This window comes from Mchenga conophoros, linkage group LG8 (genome assembly GCF_057382185.1).
Source record: "Mchenga conophoros isolate Kocher_MC1m ecotype Shallow Benthic linkage group LG8, M_conophoros_male_GT1.1, whole genome shotgun sequence".
NCBI lineage: Eukaryota > Metazoa > Chordata > Actinopteri > Cichliformes > Cichlidae > Mchenga > Mchenga conophoros.
This window is the reverse complement of record NC_140533.1, coordinates 13,279,153-13,304,855: the sequence shown is the minus strand read 5'-3', so window position 1 is coordinate 13,304,855 and position 25,703 is coordinate 13,279,153. Positions and strand designations below refer to the sequence as shown.

General features: G+C 39.6%; 1 protein-coding gene across 6 annotated transcripts; it reads right to left on the bottom strand.

The window, feature by feature from the left end:
- Positions 1-4,760: 4,760 nt before the first annotated feature.
- Positions 4,761-25,354, bottom strand: LOC146568327 (alpha-1,6-mannosylglycoprotein 6-beta-N-acetylglucosaminyltransferase B-like). 6 transcript variants are annotated; one of them, XM_085284306.1, is made up of 18 exons: positions 24,965-25,354; positions 24,489-24,604; positions 19,103-19,232; positions 18,864-19,012; positions 14,912-14,976; positions 13,312-13,485; positions 13,066-13,233; positions 12,797-12,966; positions 12,411-12,542; positions 11,848-11,981; positions 11,147-11,251; positions 10,426-10,559; positions 9,061-9,216; positions 8,837-8,983; positions 8,580-8,696; positions 8,389-8,463; positions 6,840-7,000; positions 4,761-6,527 (listed from the first exon to the last, which is right to left on the bottom strand). In XM_085284306.1, the coding sequence occupies exons 2-18, from the start codon at positions 24,529-24,531 to the stop codon at positions 6,356-6,358; spliced, it is 2,232 nt and encodes a 743-aa protein (XP_085140432.1). In that variant the 5' UTR covers positions 24,532-24,604; positions 24,965-25,354; the 3' UTR covers positions 4,761-6,355. The 6 variants fall into 6 exon arrangements, 5 of the variants coding, with proteins under 5 accessions (XP_085140432.1, XP_085140435.1, XP_085140434.1 ...); XR_014893613.1 differs by lacking the exon at positions 4,761-6,527 and adding an exon at positions 7,735-7,889 and having other exon boundaries at positions 6,882-7,000; positions 24,489-25,354; XM_085284309.1 differs by lacking the exon at positions 4,761-6,527 and having other exon boundaries at positions 6,854-7,000; positions 8,585-8,696; positions 24,489-25,354.
- Positions 25,355-25,703: the final 349 nt, after the last annotated feature.

Sequence of the window (25,703 nt, the reverse complement as noted above, 5' to 3'; positions counted from 1 at the left end):
TGGCCGGAGCTCTTTGTCCTACGCTGGCCACAGAACTAGGATGATGCACTTGAATTGAGAGGGGTAAGAAAACAGAATCAATTTGATTGCACTATTTTACCAATCTATTGATATCTAGTAGTAAGATTTTACACACTGTAACTTTGAAATTTTTCTTTACATTTAAAACACTGGAAAAAAGCAGGTTTGCAATGGGGTTGCAGTGGCCTTACATTTGCTCTTGTTTGACTTTTTGTTTGTGGTGGACAAAAGAATGAAAGCTATGACTTGCTTCTGAAACTGTTTTAATTTTCCTGCAACATTATTTGTTCAGGTTGACGTTTGGCGCCTGTCAAAACCAATGATTGATCACCACCCAGAAATACACAGAAACTTGTTCAACAGTTCAAAAAGCCTTGCCCTTGCCTTTAAAACGGGTGTAGCAAAACAAGACTTTTAGAGACCCCCTGCACGGGCAGCTTTAATTACAGCAGAGGAAGTGGCAGAGCTTAACGTGAACCACCCTGCTTGGCTGTTGCTTCTCATGACTCTGAATGAAAGCAGAAAAGCAGTTTAATATCTTTTAATGTGCCTGTGTGTGAGAGAGTCGCACGCTAGCAGTGTGTGGCAAAGGCACCGTGCAGCATATGGGTAGGCCCGTCTGCTCTGCCTGTTAAGCAAGGGGAGGGGGGGGGGGGACATCAAAAGGTGGATTTTATACCCCCCCACCCCCTCTGCACACTCGATTCCCACACCTCACTATAAATCCCACCCCAAAAGGAGCCATTTATGGGACAATAAGAGCCAATTTATGGGCCTCCAGAAAATGAAGGCAATTCAGAGGTGTGGGATGAAAGATGACAAGGGCATTCTTGAGGTTACAGCCGTTAGCTAGTTGCCCTGTGTTTTTTCACAACTCTACAACAACATTGAATTCTGAAGATGGAAAGAAGAGGTTGGGTATTAGAGGCCTGGAGAATTTTAGGCGCACCAGTTCAGCATAAAATAAGCGCACATACCAAACAAAATAAGCAACTGTTTTATTGAGTTTTTGGCTGCATGGTGTTCTGGATTTAGATATTAGTTCAGATTTCACATTTAGTCATGTGGCTGTGGATTTGTCTCAGCCTGAATGACCTTGCCTATCCCCTGGAGGTCACAAAACGCTTGCCGTTGAATACATACATAAAGACAATGGCATTAGCAGCTTTTTTGAACACACACACACACATGCTAATAGACAGATGCACAGGAGAGGTGGACCAGATCACATCTGCCTCAGAGTTACTCAGGTGTGATGGGATTGCTAGAATACTGACATGGGATGTTTGAGGGGGGGGAAAGAAATCACAGAAAGGCCTGTGCTATACCTCAACTATTCAAGCATATACAATAGATCCCAGGCTTGCAGTGAGTGCATTGCCTGATGGGCGTAACAGCAAATCAGGCAATGCACTGCTGCTTTATCTAGCTGCTTGCATGGTTAATCGGTGAGCTACACTCAAATGGTGCATCTCTTTGAGGTTGCCCAACAATGAGTCAGCTACCTACATTAGGTCTGGAAACAACTCCCGAACAAATCAATGATTGCCCCATTTCTTTTTTTTTCTTTCTCTACTTCTTTTCTTTTTTTAATTCATTTTGTTTAATAGTCTGTAATAGTTACCACATATCATTAAGGCCAACCTCTGTGGCTTCTAACAGCGCTGTAGGCAAGCCAAGTGTTTGTTGTCGGCATTTTATTGGCTTCCAGGGAGGAGGGTTGTTGTTGTTCAGTGTAATCTTGGCACGCCAATAACAGGTTTCAATAAAAGCAGCTGCTTTCTTATGGTAGTTGAGCCGCTCTCTCCCCTACTCCTTTTTGCAAGTGTGTTGAGTGGAATAAATGGAGCGCTTCCTGTAGAGAAGAGTTTGAGTGTCTCCATTTGTCCAAACACATCTGCAGATTTTCTTTTCTTCTTTCTTGCTGTAGCTCTCAAAAATGTTCAGAAATCACTTGGTGCGTTTGTTTGTCTTTCTTGTCGTCTCTGTCACTCATTTCTACAGCAGGTTGATGTGGTTTATAAGCTATGACATAGCACAACAAGTTTAACCACACTGCCCCCTTCAGGATACAGAAGGTTATTGCAAATCAACCAAGATGAAATAGCAGATATTTCAAAGATTTTCTTGCAGTATTACATCTGTCCTTCTGAAGTAGGTTTGCATACTTTTTAAACACAGGTGAACAACACTGTACGACTAAACTAGATGTGTTTCAGTGATATTAAGTACCTATCCTATAATAATTCCGGCACAATCAGCACTTTAAAAATACAAAATAAAAAAGAGGGCAGTTCTTGCCCAACTTGCTGCACAAAGTTCCCTTAAAAATCCTTGTAACCATAAAGTCTGTCTTATCTATTGTTATATTGGCTGTAGAATTTGTATGAAGATGAAATGAGGAGAAGCGGAGATGAAAATAAGAGCAGAAGGAATGTTAAGACAAGTGGGCAGAAGATTGAGTAAAATTAGAAATAAGTCTGTCTGAAGTGGTGTCTGACTGGACACCGCAAGAAGATTGTGAAACACAGTGTAAACACCATGATTGATTGCACACAGTCCTGCAAATGTAATAAAGCAACAAAAGTTTCAAGTTTCCAGGAACTCTTAGAAAGAAACAAACATTTATGAGTAATATGTATAAAATCTTCCCGAGATTCTGAGTATGAAGCTTGATACTAACTCCTGATGCAGTACAAGGAAATATAAAACGTGTTAGCTCAGTTTTGTCCAGAACCAAAAGTTTGATAAATAGGAGTGAAGTCCTCCAGCTTTCTTCACCAAAATATCTCCTTTTCCTTGGCAATGAAATTGAAATTGCCACGACAGTCTACAGCTAAAAGATAAAGAAGTCCCTGTGTAACTAAAAGATATAATTTCTCTAGTGTAAAATTAAGAAGCACACTGATAAACATTATTGCATCTCTGCTGGAATATGAACCCTGACGCAGCTTAAAGTTTCCTCTCTTGGTTTCCTTGAGGTTCCGTTGTTTTGGTTTTTTTCCTCCAAACAAACCATACAACATTAAAAATTAACAGGGTTTTTTCTGCTTCTTTGTTTTGTTGGGGGTTTAGCTATGCTGGTGGCATGGTAGTGTCAGTCTTTTGTTTGCTCTGTCACTTTGTTTTGGGAAATGTCAAGAAACAAAGCTTTATACTGATATTTATGGTTCCCAGGACATTAAAGTCAGTGGATTTTTGTAAACCTTATATACTTTGAGTCATATAATGACTCAAATACAAATAAACTTGGCATCACAATAGGGTGTACAAAAACTGTATATAAAAGATGGAGTTTTGAATCTGAAAAATAAAGCCAATGAAGAAGCATCTAGAACCTGCATTAACTTTTCATTTTTTAGGCTTCAGGCACATAGAAAGCTGCAACAAGTCAGATTATGAAGGCAACTATGAGAAAAAGACCCTACCGTAAACTTTTTCCTATTTGGTTTAAGGACAAGATGCTCATTTTGTAAATTAGAGCCATCCATATATTTTCAAAGTTAGATCTACTTCTGTCTTATGACATCAAAAACCCATGGCCAAAATGCTCAAGATAGGGCTTCATAATTGTTTTATGTCAATCTAAGCAGAGTTACTACTTGCCACCAAGCAAGGTAGACAAACTTTAAACAATGTCCAAAGTTTGCAGTGACAGTTGGCGAGACCTGACCTAAGAAGGGGATCCCACAGGACTTCACCAACATCATTAATAGTTGCTACAAAGGCCACTCGCTGACAATGAAGAGGAGTGGAAATGAAAAAGAAGAAAAAAGAAAGAAGAGGAAAAGGAGGATACAAAAGGAAGACAGTGCTCAATGGATAGATAATAAAGATTAAATATGCTAAATGCTAAACTAAATGCTGCTATCCTAAAGTATGGGGGAGAGACACTTGAAACTTACGTGTAGACATCTTTTTTTTTTCTTCTGTTTACTTTTTAACACTCGTTAGCTTAGCTAGCCAAGCAGCCTAGTGTTTACCAACTCTGCTGGCTGTGATGTCACCGGCAGTCATTGGCTCAAGCTAGAAGCTAGTAGTTATAGTTTTAACACTTCGTAACCTGTCACCTTGGTCTTGGTCACCTTGGTCTGTGAATTTTTCCCTCACTACACCAACATAACCTTGAATTTGCACGGTCTCAAGCACTGACTGTACAGATATTGCACTGAACAAAAAAAATCTTGCATAGACAGTATTGTTGCCCTCAGGATGCACTGCAATCAGTTTCCAATCAGTCAGCTAGTCTATAGCACCAACATTTTCAGCTGTTTAAAATATGCTTTAGTTGTCATCATATTTTGTGGTGCTGCTTATCAATACTATTGAACTGGAGGTACAAATTTGCAGTTTGCAGCAATAACCACAGACCTCAAATTATCATCCAAATCACACAATGTCTACAATCAAATTGGTTTCTGGCAAACATATGGACTGTTTAAGTTCTGCACGCGTATACCCAATCAGCATGAGGTCAGTAGGCAACCATGGGGAACACTACAACCTTTGTCCCAGCTTGCTCCATCCGTACTTGGGCTTGTTTTTGAAGCCTCGGTTTGAACCCTCTGCTATCAGCCACCTGGGAAGTGAGTGACAGCTTTTATATGCCATAACACATGTAACTGATATGAGTCAATGTGACTCATCCAGAAATTACACACGATTTTCCACAAATTAGTTTCAGAGACGTCCCTCCGAGTCAAAAACAACTTTAATTTTCCTTTGTTTCAAATACCCTCCTGACTTAAATACAAGTCCATTTCCATCATCTTTGGACGGGTCCAGCTAATTTTGCAAAAGTCACATCTGACAGAGCCAGACAAATTCACAGAAATGCACAAAAGCTGTCACAAATATTGTTTTTGTGGACGATTTCACAGCCATTTACTAGTCTATCATGTTGTCAACTAGTCTTGTTGTCGCAGGCCTGAGCGGTCTGATCTCTGAGTGACAACATGTTCTGGTCACATAAAATGTACCGAAGCAAAAAAAAAGGTCTCTTTTTCCACCAGTTCATCAGCGTGTTGTTTCCAAGAAAAACCTCACATCAGTCAAGCTCAAAACAGCAGCTTGTTGCCATTGCTGGAGCCATCTTTGCTAACAGCTGTGCTTTGTAAGTGCAGCACCTCATCACTGACTGTGAGCTGTAGTTTCACCTTTACTTGTTATCATTTGTTTCTTTCACGTGTAGTTGTGCAACCGGTTGGTGGGGGTGATGAGAAAAGCCTGTGTGACTCTTTGAGCTTTCAGAATGGAAATGATTAAATGTACATATGTAAGATTTCCATTTTTGTTCATATCAGCTTGGACCGTAACGCACCCTTGGGCTCTCAACAAATCTGTAAGTCATGAAGCAATCGGGGAATAATCCTGGAACCCCAGTGCAAAATGAGACACTCGTTGTGATTAAAATCATTTTAAGCTTTAATTTCTATTTTTTAAAAAATCATGAAAATACAATTAATTCTGTCTTAACTGACTTTTTTCCCAGGTTTAAATGACATAAAGTTTGCATTTGAAAGCCAAACAATGAGTTCCTTCCTACAGCAATAGTGGGGAAGGGGGGGGGGCATAGATTTAAAAAGAGCTGAGGGGGTTTCCTAAGTCAAAGATGGTTGGGAACCAATGGTTTAGATGACAGTATAATAATGGTCATACGGCTGTGACCTCCCAAATGGATTCAGAGGTTATCCATGATTCACTCCGATAATGAGCCTCATCACTTAGGCTGTCACCCTCTCTCCTTTAAGGCCCCAGGCTAATATCTGCAGCCAGCAAAGCATGAAGGAGCAACATGAGCAGCAATCCCATGCAGCACTGGCCACTGTGATACATTACTGTAAGCGAATGAATAATTAGATACTTATTTTGCATAACACTGAAGCCTACTGCACTGTGTATGACTAGAGTAGGCGAAGAACTGATGTAAACTGGTCTGCTTTTGTACTCGCCGGTGCCAGTTTCCACTTGATTTAAACACATGTAAACACATTTTCCCTGAGGTGCATATTGCCGGCATTCAAAGGCTTTTTTTTCTTAAGCTACAGTAACACTTGACACCAAGGGAAATCAGGCCTTGGATTTACAGTTCTTCAGCTTGTCAAGTACTTTAAGGAAAGGACATTCAGTCATGGTTACTTCCTCAGAATTGTATGTTATTTGAATGTGTACACGTACACAAACATGACTGCAAGGCTTTCAATGGCTTTGGCGGGAGAGCTGTCTCCCTTTTGTTGGGAATCTTTACCTGTACAGCATGCATTGCAGATGGCTCTTTGGTGCTTTTCCTGAGTTCTTTCAGTGTTACTTAGAGGCAGTCAAGACAGATTGCAACCTATCCAGTTAGGTGAGATTTGCAGGGACACAGTCTGCGATAGGACGGATCAGAGCCAGCACAACTGAAAAGCAGGGGCTCCTGCTGGAGGCCACACTGACGACCCCAAGGACTGTAAGAAGGAAACAAGTGGTTGAGTTCCGGCAGCACGCTGGCGCAACTTAATCCAAGCCTGCAAATTAAAAAAAGGTAATTAATTTATTTGCATATACAGTAGTGTACATGTTGATACTATAGAACATTCTACTATATTGCATTGTATTTGTTTAATGGTGTCTTTGTGATCTTGTTCAGTTTTATGGGGAATCCTGGATGTTGTACAAGAAAAACGGCGGTGATTACTGATTTTTATCTGCTGAAAAGGTTACACAGCATTAACATTCGGATCTTATTACCACCAAGAGATCTCAAACATGATTTTATTCATGTTTTGTCCTCGGTCTTTTTCCAGATGTGCATGTGTCAGTGTTTGCTAATTTCTCACCTGGTAAACGCAGCAGGGGTGTTGAGGTGGTGAAACAGAGCCGGCTCACACATGAGGGAGGACCGCCGGCACACACTCACACAGGACTGACCCAGTGGAGCGAGGTGAACCCTCAGAGCACTTTTTGGTGGCCAAGTAGGGACAGATTTACTGCAGAAGTTCTTGATGATAACAAAGAGAAGGAAAAAACTGACAACGATTAGAGTTTGAACCAAGCAAGAACTGAAAAATCGCTCCTCTATCTAACGCTCATAAGGGAACAAAGGCCTGGGAAACAATCCTGACTTTAACTTAAAATCTGGATTTATCTATTATATAGATACACATATACACACATCTTTGATAATATTCTGTTTGATAGATCCCCAACTGGAGAAATCTTTTTCTGTCAATACTTTACTCATATGAACTGCAGTTGTGATCAGAAGTTTCCATGCACTCATCATGGGCATGAATGTTATGGTATTGCTCTATTGGAATATCCAATAGGACCCAATGGTAAAGTTTAAGAATTTGGAGGTAGACCTCCATGATGATACCACCACTATGCTGATACAGTGTTGTTAGGTTTGAAAGGCTGAGATTTACTCCTCCAAACATACCTCTTGTCACTGTGGCTAAATAGCTTAATCTTTGTCTCATATGATCATAAAACATTTCTCCAGATGACATCTGGCTTGTCCACGTGGGCAGCTGCAAATTTTTAGTCAAGCTTGAATACATCAATTTTGGAGCATTGTGATGTAAAAAATCGCTTTACAGTGACGTTGGTGTTCCAGGAGTTTCAAGTTCAGGGCAGGCTTGAGCCTTCATGCTTCCTGCGTTGTTCCTGAACCCATATTCCCTTTTGAGGACCTTTGCAAAGAAGTGACACATCTGAATAACTTGTGCTTACGTGCAACTGTCTGAATTATGATCTTGGAATCTGCAGTTGTTTAGAAATGGCTCCAGCTAGTGTAAATCCACAGTTCTCCTTCTTAGCTCTTCACTGAGTTCCTTGGACTTTCCCAATGTTCTGAGGTCAATCCAGTGAGCACTGTCAAACAAATCCTTTTTGTGCCAGCAAAGAGAAAGAGTTGTAGGCTATCATGATCACTAATGAGATGTTAATAGGATTTGGCCTGGTCAAGTTAAAAGACCCTGTAGAACCTTAAACTTATTAAAAGATTGAAGTGAGTGTCTGTATACACCTGAGACTGTAAGTCTAATTTAAAACCTGTGAGGATTAGAGAAAATCCAAAATAATTACCAACTTGTGCACCCAATTTTTCATTTGTAAAGTCATTAACGATGTATGCTGTACAATCATTCCACTCTGGAAAGAACAGTTAAAAAAATAATTAAAAGCCCCAAATTATTGTGTAAAATTCTGACCACAAAAATTCCAACAAAGGCACCGAGGCGTCAACTGATAGGTTTACAAAGGCATGCACTCTTTTTTGAGATTTCCACACATTTCAGAACATACTTCATAAATCTGATTTATGACTGAAATTTGCTGGGGTACCACCTAATAATAATACTCCATCGCTTTTTTACATCTTTGTACCTGGTGAGTGATGTAACCAAGGACCCGCTTCAGCATTCCCACACAAGTGAACTCCTGAGGAGTGAAGGACTTCACCTGCAAGATCAGACATAAACACGCTACCTTAAATGGGATTTGGGGAAATAATATGTGTGCAAGTTTGTACTGAGCATACAGTTTAACTGTGATTTAGTATATTTAGTCAAAACTACCTCACTTCTTAGAATCGCTTTGACGGCCTCGCGTATGTCACTCTTGTTGGTCACATCCACAGTCCATACGTAGGGTTTACCAATGAATTCCTCAGCATAAGGGTGCTGGGAGGAGATCTGCGATTGAAAATTATAAACTGTTATTATATCTTTGATAAAATATTGCCAGTATTTGGGATTCAACAATGAAATAACAATTTAGATAATATAAAATATTTATTTTCACGTTTTATCCCCATGATTTAAGAGTTGCTTGCCTGTCTTGTGGTGGGCTTGCCCTTGTAGAAGTCATTGCTGGCTGATGAGTGTGGAGGGTCAAATCTAGGCTGAATAAAGACACATCCCATTCCTATTGCCTCAATAGGTGCTGGACCTTCATAGGGGAAGCCAAGACCTACAAACAACTGAAAGGGAAGATTTATAATATTGCAGGTTATCCAAAATAATTCTCTTTCTACACTGTGATCGGCTTTAATTAGACCTTAGCTTTACGGAGAAGTTGTTGAAAGTGTTCCTGAGTCAGCAGTCCGTGGTTTCTGATGAAGCTGGGCAGATGCAATGTGTGTCCAGGAGGCTGATAGACTGTGGCGTGAGTCTCCAGTTCTTCACTGATCACTTTCACATACTCATATTTACCCTGGAGATTACACACAGAAAAACAACAACAATAAAAAAAAAAACAGATGGATCACTGAGTACATGAAATTCAAGCGTGTTCAAAACCAAAATATACATGATATAAATATTTTCTTCTGTCCTGTGGCGCTATTTATCCATCTGGTGTAAGCTTCCCAATTTTGGTGATACCGGCTGTAGAAATGTTTGCCTTCACATCAGCATAACGGAATAAACATTGCCAGTCTTGTGGTTCTCCAAAAAAGTTCCAAAAAATGCCTTTTAAAAACAGAAATAACGATCAAGTTTCTCAAATAAAGCCACAAACTTTCTGTGAGCAACAGAACCATTTCCGTTCTACCAAAGTGAACCCACCAACCTGGCAAGCATGCAAATAAATGGAGTGGTATTTATATAGTATGGTATTTAACTGTTCTGCTCTAAGTGAATGAAATCACACCACATAAGCCATATTCACCCATTTACTTGGAATTACTTCTGCTCTTTAAAGTGAGCTCAACCTAATAGTTGCATCGAGATCAGGGGTTCAGTGTTTCCAAAGTTTGCTCAACAATATTTGGTAACATGTAGACTGGAAGATGCCCTCTGCCCCCCTCCTAGCTATCTACCACTGATGAGACACTTGACATTAATGCTCCGTGTCTCATCTATAAGGTTTGCTAGTTGCATGTTTTCTTTGGCTGGCAGGCATAGTTTGGTATAAAGGCAAAAGCTTCACAACAATTGCCATGGAGCTTCAGATTTACTTATCTTTTAACTTTTCAACAATTCAAGTGGCTAGTGCCCTTAGTAACGCAGTTATTAGCAGTACCATCTAGAACTATCGTACTCGAGAGAAGGCAGACATTTTTATACCCAATATCTCCAGTGCAGTTCACACCAAAACATGAATCCTTAAATAAGTAGTTCTACAGGTCTGTCTATTAACAAGTATTTTTGAGTTTTGGGTGACGTACAAACTAAGATCTAGTCGATATGGTGGCCACGAGGTTTCAAACGCATTGCAACTTAAGGAAATGTCAACGTGTTTTTTTTTTCTACTGCCATTGTGTTTTATTCAAGCTCAGCTGTGTTGTGTGTTTTTTAATAGTTGGTGTTTTCCTAAGGTTGCAGTGCATTTAACCTCTCATAGCCATCAAGTAGAGGACTTCTTGGCATAATTTGTTGTGAATGTTTGTTTTCTGGTATGCACTTTTTTTGGTCCTCATACCTGCCACATGTAGTCCTGTTTTCCATAGACCACCGCTATCCTGTCTTTCTTGTAGCTCACTGGCTCGAGCTCGCTTCCCTTCCTAACGGTTCCTTCACTCACAAAGCCCAGGAAGGAATTATCAGGAGTGTGAGCTGGAGAGAACAGAGCAAAGAGGACTTAAAGGAGATCTAAAAATAATTACTCAAGGGTTTGAACTTCAGCTACGTTCAGAGAGAAAAAGGTAAAGCAGCAAGTCAGTCCAGTAAGTTTTTGGTAGAAATGCTGACAGACTTGAGCAGAAACTTCTCCCTAACTTGGTGATTATTTTAACTAAACTGTGATCAAAGACGGTGAACACTTATGAACCTATCTGCTCTGAAGATGACATAAAGAATAAGCTGATTGAGAGAAATGTGAAGGCTACTATTGCCGAGGACGCTTATTAGGACTATAGTTGAATAACAGTTTATATTAAAATTCTGCAAGAGAGGAAAAACATGCTGTGCAGCATAAATCATCCTCTGAAGGAAATGAGAACTCCACATATATAAGAAGGTTAGGTGTTTGGATAGGCAGCTGCCACCCTGCTGCCCTCTGACACACTGAGGTAGGTGTGAGAGATGAGTATTTACTTTAAAAGGAATGTGCCAGCAAAGGTGTGTGTTCAAACATCGATTTGTAACCTTTGCGTGTGTGTGTGTGTGCTGTCCTCTTGTCTCAAGATACTTGTTTAAAAGACCTTTGCCAAATCTCCCCTCATTCACCCAGCACAGAATTTCCTGCTGGCTCCTTTTCAGCTCCACTTGTCTCCAGCGTCTGTCTGGGTTCACCGCTTCACACACACCTATCAGATATAGTAGTGATATGCAATGAAACACTGCTATGGTCATGCAGCTTGTGGGGGTTTGGAGAAAAGCTGGGAGTGAATGAAGCGACCTTTGGTTTCTTCTGCCTGTTTACAGTTCTTGTTTCCTGTAATCCTTCAGTCAACTGTCTTCCTCTGGACTTTTGCAAAACAGAAGCATAAATGCTTAAACATTCTCAAACTTCATTCTTTTCTTTCGTCCTACCGTGTCCTTCTTCTGTTTTGTTTTCTTTCTGTCTTTTGGTCCTTCTCACATCCTCAACTAACACCCCCCTCCTCCTTTAGCAGGACAAATAAACAGTGTTCCAAGCTGAGGGATGAAGAGTGGCTCTCGGCCCAGGGCTTCCAGCTTTTCTCCATCTCCCGGCAGGGTGGGAAAGATGACAAGGAGAGGTGTTGGAATGAAAGCTCCGTCTGGGCACGAAGTTTATTTAACCTTAGCTGTTAATCCTCTCATTGTAAGGACACTTAGAGGGTTGCATTGGAGACATATATTTAGAGTGCATTTTAAGATAATTGTATCCATGCGTAGGAAAGACATAGGTACAAATCAACATGCGTACAAAATAACTTACGGAACATGGTCATGTACTGTGGAGGTTGGAGATCCCAGCTGCCCCACAGCGTTTTATATCCATGGCTACGTGCGTAGCTCGCAAAGTTAAAGGCTGGTTCAGTGCCAAATGAGTCCAAGATTCTGAAGCGACACCTAGAAAGATTGTTGTTTTTGTCATTCATTGATATACTTATTACTACATGTTTTGGCGCATAAAGCTGCAATCATCATGTGACATACTTATATTTAAAATCTCACAAAGCCCTGAATGTGTCGGGCAAATATCAGGGCCAATAAAAACTGGACAAAACAACATGTAAATGTTTAATTGCTTTGACTAAAGGATCTCACAGTTTTCCTACTTCACACTGAAACAATAATCCACTAAAGCAAGCTGTATAACTTTATGGAAAACAGAAGTAATTTTTTATTATTACTGGTGTTTTTTTTATTAATGACAATATCATTTTTTATTAATGACAATAATGGTAGTTTCTAAATCATTTATGACTACATCAAAAGTCTTCATAAGAAAGGACTTGAAATGTACTTCCTATATGATCCAGAAAATTGTTTATGTACTGGTAATGCTTGAAAGCCAGTCCCATGGCTCCTTGGAGGTGAGCGAGGCCATGATAGTCGGTATAAATGAGGTCAAAGGTGAGGGGCCTTTGGATCGGACAGCTGCCTCTGCCTGGAGCAGCACCTATCAAGCTGAATTAATCACAACAAACACAAGTCAGGTTCTAGAAAGGACAACAATAATATTGTTTCCCTCTTTTCATCACTACAGTGTAAAGTAATCACAGATTAGCTGGACTGACAAACACAAGGTTGTGTAAAACATGTATAAACTGGCTTTAAGGTCTGTAATTACATCATATATCAGTGATGCCAGAGTATAAATCCTATTCAGTCCAATTAACTAATGAAATTATGTCAAAATAAATAAAATTAGTAGTAGTAACCTGTGAAGTTGGTGCTGTGAGGTGCTGAAGATCAGGTTGTGGCCAAGGATTGTTAGGCAAGCGCTGAGGTCTGCCCACTGAACCAGTTCTCCTAAAGGACCACCTCTTTCCACCATTGCTTCAAAACGCTGGCCAACACTTCCAGATAGGGCACCAGGATAAAGCAGCACCTAAAGTATATAAAGTCCCAAATTATTATTTCATTGATTATCGACTATATAAAATGAAATACCTCAATAAACTTTAATCACTTATACATATACATATACCCTCATCTGTGTGGAGACTGTGTTATTGCTGCTCTCTTTCATCCTCAGACCAGCCTGTATCCACCGTTCAGACATTTTTTCCACTCTGGAGCGGATAAACTTCATTGCTGGGCTGCTGTTGTTGCTGATCGCCTCATACAGTGGGAGTAGAGATTTACGTATCTCAGCCTGCAAATGATTATAACATGAAAGCAGTGAAAATGTCATCATTCCACATCGACATACACAGGCGCATCAAGAAGCTACCTTCTTTGTGTGAGCTTGAGGTTTCTGATGCCATGGCAGACTAGAGTGGTTTCTTCCATCTCGAGGGGGACAAAAGTCCTCTGTCTGGCTGAGGTAAGTCAGTACGGAGCAAGTGGTACCATCCACTCCATAAAAAGCATAACAGGGGTCTGACTGCCACTGAGCCTGCAGGAACTGCCACAGAGAAACTTGTTGTGTTATTAAACATGTTTTTTACCTGATCAAAATTGGTCTTTGTACACTGCAAAAACTGAACCATAAATGACACATTCATTTCACTGCCATTCATTTCAATACAACTGAACTCATTTCACTTTTATTTATATAGCACCAAATCGCAACAGCAGCATATTATAAGGTAAAGACTCTATAATAATAGAGGGAAAACCCCAACAGTGGCTCCCTATGAGCAGGTACTTCGCAACAGTGGGAAGAAAAAACTTCAGTTTAACAAGAAGAAACTTCTGGCAGATCCAGATTCATGCTAAGGCAGGGCATCTCCCATGATTGGTTGGGGGTGAGGGGAGAACGATAAGACACACTGAAAAAGAGCTGGAGATTAATAAAACTAATGATTAAATGCAAAATGGTGCATAAGCACAAATAGTGAAAACAGAGGAGTGAAGAATAAAGGCTCAGTGCATCATGGGAAGCCCCCAGCAGACTAGGCCTATTGCAGTGTAACTAAGGGAGGATTCAGGGTCACCTGACCTAGCCCTAACTATATGCTATATTAAAAATGAAAGAGAGAGCGTCTTTAGGTAGAGAGTGAGTAGGTACCTTTTTAGATACTGTTTCTAAGATTTTTAGAACAGAGTACAATAACCTTACTTTTATCTTAATTTAGAAACAGTAAGTTAGAGGTCTTTATGTTTTTAAGACATTCCTGCAGATAAACTAATTGCTGTGTGTCATTTTGCTTCATGGGTAGAAAGAGCTGGTGTCATCTGTATAACAATAAAAATATACGGTGTACCTTCTAAGGGAAGCATTTATAATGTAAATAGAATTGGTCCCAGTACAGAACCCTGTGGAACTCCACAATTAACCTTAGTGTGTAAAGAAGATTCCACATTTAGATGAACAAATTTTTGACATTGCTTCCACATACAGTAGAATAGAGCTTTAGTCACACCCTCTCACAAAGAGAGAAGAGAGAGAAAAGTATAGATCAGGTGATTACAATGAAGGAACTAAATGCATTTGTCAGCAACAACTAATTTGCTTAGAACTTGATTGTGTATGGACAGCCACAGAGCGTCTTTTCCATTTACAAGGACTAGTATTATCGGGTTTTTAAGAAAATGCACAACACTTGTGTTACATAATGAATTTAACATATTGGCCAGTTACAGATATTGCGTCATAAAGCCATGGATGGAGCTGATACAATAACAAATCTATTAGCTAAGTAGGATTAGAAATGGAAGTCTTGTCTCTTGACCAGAAATAGATATTGACAAAAGTCATTCAAGGTTGAAATGTTTGCTAGGATGTCTTCATAGTAAAAATATATATATTTTTAAAGCATTTCAATATGGGCATAAGCATTCCAATACACCAATTAAATTTGCACTCCAAAACATTTCCACTTTCTCACCTCCACCTTCTCTGCACATACTGGATATGCAGGATCCACTGGCACTTGACACTTCTCGTTGGACCCTGTGGGGTAACATATTAACCGTCAAACTTTTTTTTCCTTTTTATGGCACTTTTGAATGCACCATTATTCTTTAATTCCTGCATCAGTAACAAAACGTATACTGTTGAGTCACCTCAACTCGGCTAATGAAGAACAGCGGACAATAACTTTGATATACAACCTCTTGACTGAAATGTGCACAGTGAGTAGCAGCCATCAGCACAATGTATAGTGCTGCCATGCCTGTATGAGGTATTAGACTAGTGCTCTCAGAGACCCTTTCCCGTAAACCCCCCACCATCTCTAGCCCATGTCAATCAACTGGAATGAATGCACTCACGCACACCTGACACACCTGCCTCCTACCAAACATTCCCATTTACCATGCTGGCCTTGCCAAAGTACACAGTCCTTAACTGTGTAAAACAACCTAGTAAAAAGGGAAAGAGAAGAAAACTTGTAGGCTGAGCTGAAGCATGAGCACCTAAAAACAGTGTTATGCTATACGAGCACAGCAGAAAGAAAGAAAAAACCTTCTGCAAAAACAGGAGTATGGGCAGACAAGTTGGTGAAAGGACTCCTGGGTAATTCAGACATATTTTATGAGTGTGAGGTAATGTAGGAGGGAGAGGGTGAGGGGCGAATAGGCTGGTATTGGTGGGAAGTGTGTGCCTCTGAATATGCGGGTGGCACATGTGGACATGCATGTCCACAGAAGTGTGTCTACAAGCATATCCATGTGATGGTGTCTGTGTGGCCTAAACTATATGAATTCCACTTTTTGAATCATACTTACCCATCCCCGGCACTCACATACCCATACAATCCTTCGCGTGCTAACTGGCGTGCGTGCGTAACCCGACTCTCACCTGACACCTCACAGGAGGGTCGTAACGTAAACTTTTTTCCCTCCCCATGCCCAGTGGATTGGTGCTGGCTATGTGGGACTTGTTAAACTTCTATTCAAGGACTTCATCCCCCATAACCACCTGCACACACACTGACCTGTAGACCCACCATTCACACCTTCTATTATCACAGCTTGTTAATTTCAGTGTGTGGTTAACCTTTTCTAAGGCTGTGAACCATACATTTGGCTCAGAGGATCACTGTACCGATACAGGCACCCACAGAGAGGTAAGTAACCAGCCAATTATTGGGATTTTTTTTTATTATTTAGTATAGTCAAAGCACAGTTTAATTTAAAAAAGTATAATTCTTATTGGATCTTGAACAATGGAGTGCTTCTAATGAAGGGAACTCTAAAATTAAGTTAAACTAGGAAAGATTTATATGCCCGACCTCTCAGTGAGACCCAGTCAGCCAAATTTAATCTCCTCAAATTTGGTTTTGGAAAACTTGAACTAACTAATAATTTGATTATATGTAAATTTTCCATGTCATTTTGTTTCATAGTTAAATTGTTAAATTTAATGGAATCTGATAAAATTTAATATACTTGATTGTTATACTGAAAATATTATACTGAATATATTTTTAATAATTAATTATTTGAAAAAAATACACCTTTGATTTTACATATTTCAGTTGCAAAGAATCTTTATATATACAGGATATACAGTTGTATACTGACAATTTACAAATTCTGAATGGAAAAAATAGTAATATAAAAAATGGTAATTCACTTTTTGCAAATTTAAAATTGAAGTTAAGTAACTATAACTTCGGGTTGTGCAAAAGTTTCGGCATCCCATTAAGTCATCTGTTTTGTATCAAGCTAAAAGTCTGTCTTTATTCTGTCTGCAATGTCCTGCGGATAACTATAACTCCTGAAATAGTTTTAGGTGGTCTTGTATATGTTTAAAATTCCCCTGCAGATTTTCAATAATGTTGAAGTCAGAGAACAGTGGGAGTCATTCCAAAAGCTTGAGCTCACACTCCTTGGAGATTTGCAAGGTGTTATTTTATCAAATTCCTATGGCTTTTTTGGCCAAATGGCACAATTTAGCATTTATTTGTCCCTCAAAGAAGTCTTTTATATCCAGACATTGCTTTACGTTGTTCACACGAGGACTTTTATGATGAGGCTACATGTAGAAGCTGTTAGTGCAGCAGATAAGAGAAGTTCTTTCAAAAGAGGACACACGAGCCACCGTCTGTGTTTGTTTCTATTCAGTCACTGATTTGAAAAAACCCAGTAGTAACTTGAATTTTTTTGAATTCTAAAATTGTTCGATTTGGCCATCGTAAGTGTTCTTTCCTTTCCCTGTTTAGTGCATAGTCAATTGACAGTAACACTTTATAATACAGCCCATAACTAAGGGCACAATTTTCCTGTAATTAAATAGGATTTCAAAGTGTTTAATTGAAATTACAGTGTAAATATATTTATCTAAAAATAATCAAAGGTAGGCAAAGTTAAGCCACTCTATATTTACCGAATACTTATGTTGAAAGAAGGAGAAATATTGTTTATTTTTCCGCTATGTTACCAATGAATAACGTAATACTTAAGGTTACTGACAGTATCATTATTTCTTTGTTTCCTGTAAAAACCTGACTTTTTACCTCCTTCTAGTGAAACTGCCTTTAAGTAGTTTTAGGCAAATATAATTGCAATTCCAAATAAAATACATTATAAAGCCATTTAATTACAGCGGAATTACCCCCTTAGTTGTGGGCTGCATTGTAAAGTGTTACCCACTTTTTTACTCTCAACTAGCATGCAAAGAACTCTATGAGCTGCATCCATAGATAGGTTTTTAGCACTCATGGACATATGCAAACCCGATGGATCAATTACAGGGTGCTTGGAGTTTAGTACCTTACCCAAGGATACTCTGATGTACAGATGCGGGAGCTGGGGATCAAATTACTGACCTCCTAAATTGGCAGACAGCTTTTGAAGTGTGTAGGTGATGATTGGCTAATGAGGAGATGTGTCTGAAACAAAAAGCATTATCTGCTCTACAAAAATAAAATAAAAAATAAAATGTGTGAGTAACTTCAGACTTGTACAACTGACTTCTAATTCTTGACACGTATGATTTGACACTAGGACGATTCAAAAACACTGACAACTGCCAGCACAACCCCTCAGCCTCCTAGTAGACACATCTGTGCTGTGAATATTTGAATGAAATTTAAAATATTCACAAGATTTTCAGAAAACTTCTTCTGACCTTGAGGTCAAGGTCACTGAGATTCGAACTCATCCAAGATTTTTAGTAGATACCCCTATGGTATAAATTTGAAACTCATACGTTGTCTCATTCTGAAGTTATGACATTCACATAGTTAGGTGTCCACGCCAGCTAAACCTTCTCACAGCCCCTATGCATATGACTGAATATGACAGGGTTTACTTTGTCTTTTGGTTCAGCAGATAGAGTTTCTTCCAGAAGTTTTTTCCCAGATCTCATCTTGACTACCACAACTCCCTCATTTTAATTCCTACAGAAACTGCAAGCTGGAATTGTTTTTTAGCTGCTTAGAGCGACTTTTGGTCAGAACAAGGTTTAGAGTCAGCAAATTTGCTCATTGTAGCTTTGAAGCTGTAGTGAGCAGAAAATTCCTAATCACAATTTTTGATGTGTTTACATTTGAAGAAAGATTTATTTTTAATGTCTGTTTGTTATTGTAGGGGTTGTATTCCCTTTATTTTTACTTCAATAATTACCACTAAAGCAAATATTATTTGCTCATGGGTGCCCAAACCATTGCGTACAAGTTTACAATTTCCACCCACAGGAAATAACAAATCCAAACTGAACAATGAAATACAAAACTGTCTCTTGAAGTCAAGAAAAAAGTGAGCACATATGGTAAGTCTATTCCTGTATCATCGTTTTAGTTTAAGAGAATCGAGGTTGATCATTGTAAACACAATGTAAACCATGTTAAGTCATTTAAGAAATATTGGAAGTGATAAAAGCCTGGACTTCACCTGTGTGTGATCTACGGCTAACAAGCGGTGTTGGAGCATCAGCCTGATGGTGGTGTTGGTGGTGACGGCTGAGCTGATCAAGCCTCTGCGATACTCTTTTCAGCTCTCTTTCTACTAAACGAGCCAAACCTTGCTGGTCCTGTCTGAAGCTGGGAAAAAGCAGAAACCCATGTGTGACCACAAAAATGCACTATAAGTCATATCTATATTTAAAAATACTGAGCTCCACAAATCAATACCTTTGCAGCAGCAAAGTGAGATCATTTCTGATCAGCTTGGAGCCATCTTTCTCTCTGCTCAGCCTCTGTACCTGAGTATTCAAAGCCTCCAAGCGAAGAGCCAGGTTACGAAAGCTAAGCCCACGCTGACCTGTAATTTAAAGTATACGCATAGAGTATGTCACATGTTGTAATCTAGAAGTGGTATTATTAAGTCTAAAATGAATATTATTAGTCTATTAAATAAAGGTATTCATAAAAACACACTCTTTCACTACAAAGAGCACTATTGCATTTTATTTGACTAAACTTATTTGCTCAAACCTTGTCCCATAAACCCCAAGAAATAGCAAACTCAGTGGGTTAAAATGTGACTTTAAGGTTTCCTGACTGAGCAACAATGAATGATGAACCAGGAGGGAGACCAGTCTATTTAGCGAATGCTTGCACATTCTTTATTAGAGGTCACGCTAGTTCAAAATACTGACCTCACGTGCTTTAGAAAAGGCTCTTTAGCGTTCCAGTTTGCCGGTTGGACTTGAAGCAGACTGGGTTTGAGTCCCGCCCACAGCCCTTTGCTGCATGTTTTCAAACTCTCTTACTCTGCTGTCCTGTCTTTCTTCACTATCGCTATCTAATAAATCAAAAAATTTAAATAAACAACAATAATAATAATAATCAAGCAAAAAGAAAAGTCTCTGAGGTGATATACAGTCATGGTTAGGAGTTTACATCCCCACCTCATGGGCATGAATTTTGGACTTTTAATGATTTCTTTGAACTTTTCTTTTTCAAGGGTAGATATGATTGAGTAGCACAAACTGTTACTGACTTAAATGTTGAATTTTCTTTGATCGTCAAAGGGTCAAAGTATACATAAAGACCCACATACAACCCCACTAATAGTTGGTTAAATTTCCCATAGCAAGTTCCACCTCGAGCAGATATTTATGGCATAATTAGTTCACTCTGCAAGGCAGAATTAGTATAGTTGATTTGAATTGTTTGGTTTCCTGAAATGGATCCAGCTTTTAAGTGTTGTCCACAAATTTTTAACAGGGGTGAATTCGGCGCTTTGGAAACACCATTCCAGCAGCTTAATGTTATCCTTCTTTAGCCGTTCCAGAACCAGTTTTGTTGTGTGTCTGGCATCATTGTCCTGTTGGAACACCCACTTGTGTTTCTATGTGCTCCAATCTTCTAACTGTTGATGTGAGGTGTAGTTGAAGAATCTGGAAGTAGTCCTCTTTTTTTAACTGCTCCATCCACTTCGTGCAATGCACCAGTACCACTGGCAGCAAAACAGCCCCGAAGCACCGCGCTACCACCATCATGCTGGACAGTTGCTGTAGTGTTCTTAAATTTGAAAACCTCACCTTTATACCTTCAAACATACCTCATGTCATTGTGACCACTAGCTCAATTTTTTGACTTGTTTGACCATCAAACTTTTCTACAGGAGGCTTGTCCCCGTAGGCAGACGCAAACTTCAGTCAAGGTCAATGGTGTTGATTTTTTGGTCTGCACCTTCTCAGTAAGATTCATTTCAGTGTTGACGGTGACGCTGGTGTTCCAGCAGTTTCCCATTCATGGCAGACTTGAACCTTCCTGGTTCATGGGGTTTTCCTAACTATCTTAACCGATTTCCTCTCATCTAAGGGTGACAGTTTGAGTCTTCCTCCAGACCTCTGCAAAGTGGTGACACATCTGAATAACTTGTGCTTACGTATAACTGTCTGAATTATGACCTTGGAATCCGCAGTTGTCTAGAAATGGCTCCAACTTGTATAAATCTACAATTCTGTTTCTTAGCTCTTCACCAAGCTCTTCACCAAGTTTCTTTGGACTTTCCCAAAGTTCTGAGTCAATCCAGTGAGGGCTGGTGAATAAATCCTTTTTATGCTTGCAAAGAAACACTACCAGTTGTAGTCCACCATGATCGCTAATGAGAAGTTAATAGGCCTTGGTCCAGTGAAGTTAAAAGACACTGTAGAACCGTAAACCTATTAAAAGATTTGTGTAAATTTATAATAGTCCTTCTGACAGTTGTAGACTTCTCACCACAACTGTACACATACATGAAAAAAGAGGTCAGTTGCCCTACGTCACCATACATACATCTTGCTAGTTGACCAAAGGAGGTAGGTTACAGTGATATTTTTAACACTGACTATTATGACAAGTTAAACAAGAACCCTCTACTTCTTGAGTTTGGGCATGTGGACTGAGTATATAGTAACTGGGTGACCTAAAGCAGCATTTTTCATTGTCAGAACCTCAGTTAGACAGCCCTCTAACTGTGAAAATAGCGACTGTATGTTGCCATAAATACTGATGATGATGCTTAAAGAGTTCAGAGTGAAACAGCGTAATATATTGAGGATGTCTTGACCAAACAAAAATTCTATTCACAAAGAGCATTTTAAAATAGTTTTGCTGGCATTGAGCATCAAATATTGAGTGCTACACTGGCTTTAACTTGTGATGCACAGAGAAAATCATAATGTCATTTCATCTTTGTTTGCTCAGCTGATTGTCAACATGTTATTACTGGCCTGCCAGGGCTCCTTTGGGTGCAGAGACAATGAGAGAGGACATGGGACCCTGCAATAACTTACAAGCTAACTGCATGACTGTAATAGTTCAAAGCTTGTAAAGATTGTGCAGCTAGTAAAATCATGTGTTTCTGTATGTTTACATGTCTGCAACCTTTACTTTGAAGTCGCAGACGTAGAAAATAGAAAATGTTTCAAATCAAATTCAAATCATTCCTCATTTGTGTTTTCTTTTTCTTTTTTTTCATATATTTGTCACAGTTACATGTTACAAATCCTTAAACAAATTCTTATAATAGACAAAGATAACCGGAATAAATACAAAATGCAGTTTCTAAATGATGATTTCATTTATTATGAGAAAAAAGTTATCCAAACCGACCTGCCGTATGTGAAAAAGTAGCTGGCAGCTAAACCTAATAATTGGTTGTGTCAACCTTGGCAGCAAGAAGTACAATCAAGCCTTTGTGATAACAGACAAATACTCTTTTACTACACTGAAAAAGAATTTTGGCCCATTCTTTTGTGCAGAATTGTTTTAATTTAGCCACAGTGGAGGGTTTTTAGGCCTGTTGTCATCATACTAACGTATCTTACTGGGGTTGAAGTACAGAATTGACTGGGTCTCTCCATTAGCCAATCAGAGGTGCACTTGCATATGATCATTGTCCTGCTGCTTAACCCAAGTGCCACTGAGCTCAAAGGCAAAAACTGCTCCCCAGACGTTGTCTTTCAGGATTTCCTGGTAGATCGCAGAATTGATGGTTCAATCAATTATGTGCATCAAAAATAAGCCTCTGCGAGATAAGCAGTTCAGAAGGTTGGATCTAAGAGTTCACACTTGGAAATTGGAGCAGAGATGCCAAAGGGATCAAACGCTGGGTCAGGGGCTCACTGGATTTTATTCCTTGTTGCCAAAAAAAAATCCCCAAAAAGCAAAACTAATGCTAGAAAACAAACGCGTTCATAAATACTTTGTGAACCAAACATCTACGCTTTTATAGGCCCCCTGTCAGTCAAGCCCCCTTAGAATCATCACTTTTCTCCCTGCCTGCTGTTCTTCAGATGTTTTTCTGGGTCCTTTTGTGTCCTCCTGGATGAGTTGTCAGTGCACTGTTGGAGTCATTTTGGTTGGTATTCCTGGAAAGATTTGCCGCTATTCCAAGTTTTCTCCATTTCTGGATAATGGTTCTCGCTGTCGTTCACAGGAGTCCCAAAACCTTAGAAAGCCTTTGTAAGCTCTTGCAGCCTATTGGATGTCAATGTCTTTGCCTCTCTGTTCGTTCTTTAAATCGTACCATGATGTGTTGATTTTCAAGCTCTTTTAGCCTGCTTCACTTTGTCAGACATGTTCTGTTTAAGTGATTTCTTGAATCAGCAGGTCTGGCAGTAATCAGGTCACGGTGTGGAAAGTGAAACTGAACTCAGCTTTCCAAAACAATGTGGTTAATTACCGTTATTTCATAATTTAATAGGAGGGGCAATTACTTTTTCCACAAAGGGCAGGTAGGAAATGAATGAATGAAATCATCCTTCAAAAACTGCATTTTGTATTTACTCGGGTCATCTTTGTCTAATATTAAATGTGTTTGATGATCAGAAAACTGTAAGTGTGACAAATGTGCAAAAAATAAGAAATCCTGAATTTTCATAATACGATATCAGTGCAATCGGGCATCATTTTAAGATTTAATATATCAAATAACTTTGCAAAACTGCAGATTTTCCACAGAGATGAATGTTTGGTGATAAATGGGAGCTGGATTAATTGTGTACAGCTATCGTGGGGCGATCGTGGCTCAAGAGTTGGGAGTTCGCCTTGTAATCGGAAGGTTGCCGGTTCGAGGCCCAGCTCAGACAGTCTCGGTCGTTGTGTCCTTGGGCAAGACACTTCACCCGTTGCCTACTGGTGGTGGTCAGAGGGCACGGTGGCAACAGTGTCCGGCAGCCTCGCCTCTGTCAGTGCGCCCCAGGGTGGCTGTGGCTACAATGTAGCTTGCCATCACCAGTGTGTGAATGGGTGGATGACTGGATATGTAAAGCGCTTTGGGGTCCTTAGGGACTAGTAAAGCGCTATATAAATACAGGCCATATTCCCATGTGGTATTTTTTCCAGTACAACTACTGCTGGGTGGCTCTTTGTACACAACTTCTGGTGGGTCCCACAGAGCACAAAGCAATTGTGGCTGTGTGTGTCAGTGGCTTAAATGCAGGAGTGGGTTATACTGTCTGCTAAAAACAATTTTCCTAGAATTTGAGACGAAAAGCATCGGAATGTTTAGACAAGTATCATCTTTTGTGGTTGCATTTTGAAACCGATTCACTGGTAGGCACATTGTTCAAGTCTTTCACAAAAGAGCTGGCTCTTTCTTATGTTAAGTGTATATATTTGGTTACTAATCCTCACAAGACAGCTATTTTTATTCACTGTAGAAGCATATTATGTATAAATGTATTCCTATGTGTGGCATTACCACACTTCATATAAGTCAAGTGAAGTGAATTAAGAAACCTTCCCAAACAACCTTGTCTACACCATCTTAAATGCCTTCCTTTAGAGAAACAGTTTAGCCAGACAAATTATTTTGGGATTGGCCACAAACCCACAACTGTCAGACGCCTGGGAGGGCCCACCGGGAACTGTGTACAAATCTTCATATAACACTGGCAAATCAGTCAGGTCAGATCTTAATCTCTGCACACAAAGAGCTTCTTTCATAATCACTGTTGCCCAAAACTATGGTAATGTGGGTGCGCGCTAATGTATTACCATTTTTGCATTTTCAGAAAAGTTTTAATAGGAAACTAAATCCACTTGTAAACTAAACTGTGTGTTCGTGTGTATGAGTTACCCAGATCCTCGGGTGAGCTCCCTGCAGGATCATCTCTGGTCATCTCCAGTGGCACCCACAGGCTCTGTAACAGCAGGGTGACCACAGACAGGCACAGACACAGCACCAGGCAGCCACTAGAGGGCACAATACACAGAGAAACACTCTACAGAACAATCAGTGGTCACCAAGCCTTTTTTGGTGTGATGTACCTCCACAGCCCAGCAAAATAGGCTCATGTATCCTTATTTGAAACTGGATGTTATTCAGTGTTGTGTTTTATGTTGACACACTGTAGAAGCCATTGTAGACTTTGTCCTACCTGTGAGTGGGTTTACTTTGACTCTAACTCTTCCACTAGTTTTAACTTTAAACTATATGCTAACACAATTTTAACATTATTGCTAGCTTTACCTATTAGCTACTCGTTTTAGATAATTATTTAAGCCGTTTTTATTACTTTAATATCCCGTTTCTTTTAGGTTAAGCCTACTTACCTGTTACTTTTGTTAGCAGTTGTTGTTGCTTGATGATAAGTCTACCTTTGGCAGACAGTTTAAGCTAACTATTTCAGCTACCCCATAGCCTGCGTTTTTAAACTGACAAAGGCTATGTCCACACGTACCCGGGTATTTTTGAAAACGCAGATTTTTCTATGTGTTTGCACCTTTCGTCCACACGAAAACGGAGATTTTTAAAAACTCCGGCCAGGGTGGATATTTTCTAAAACTCCGTTTTTGCATTTACGTGTGGACGAGAAAAACGGAGAAAACGCAGCGTCAAAGATGTGCGCCACGTTATTGTTTCGGTGAAATGAATTTCTACAATACTGTTAATTGTACTCTCTGCAGTGTTTAAATGCTTACATATATACACACATTTACTCTCCAGCTTTGTTTACTTTTTCCCACCGAGGCTTCTAGACTTCTGATTGGCCAACATTTCTACACGGTTAGGAATATAGCGCCACCTGCTGCTTTGGCATGTTCCTAGCAGCGTTTTCCTTCATTTCTGCCTTTACGTGTGGACGGGATTATTTTTTAAAACGAAAACGGAAAATCTCCGTGTACGTGTGGACGTAGCCAAAGAATGTAATTGAATACAATACAGCGTTAAAGTCAGAAGCTATCCCTCATTTTTATACATTGCTTGGATAATGGGACATAGGTGATGCAGTTTACATGGAAATACAGTATATCAGGCAAATGCATGGTCATTTTGTATGAACACATTTAT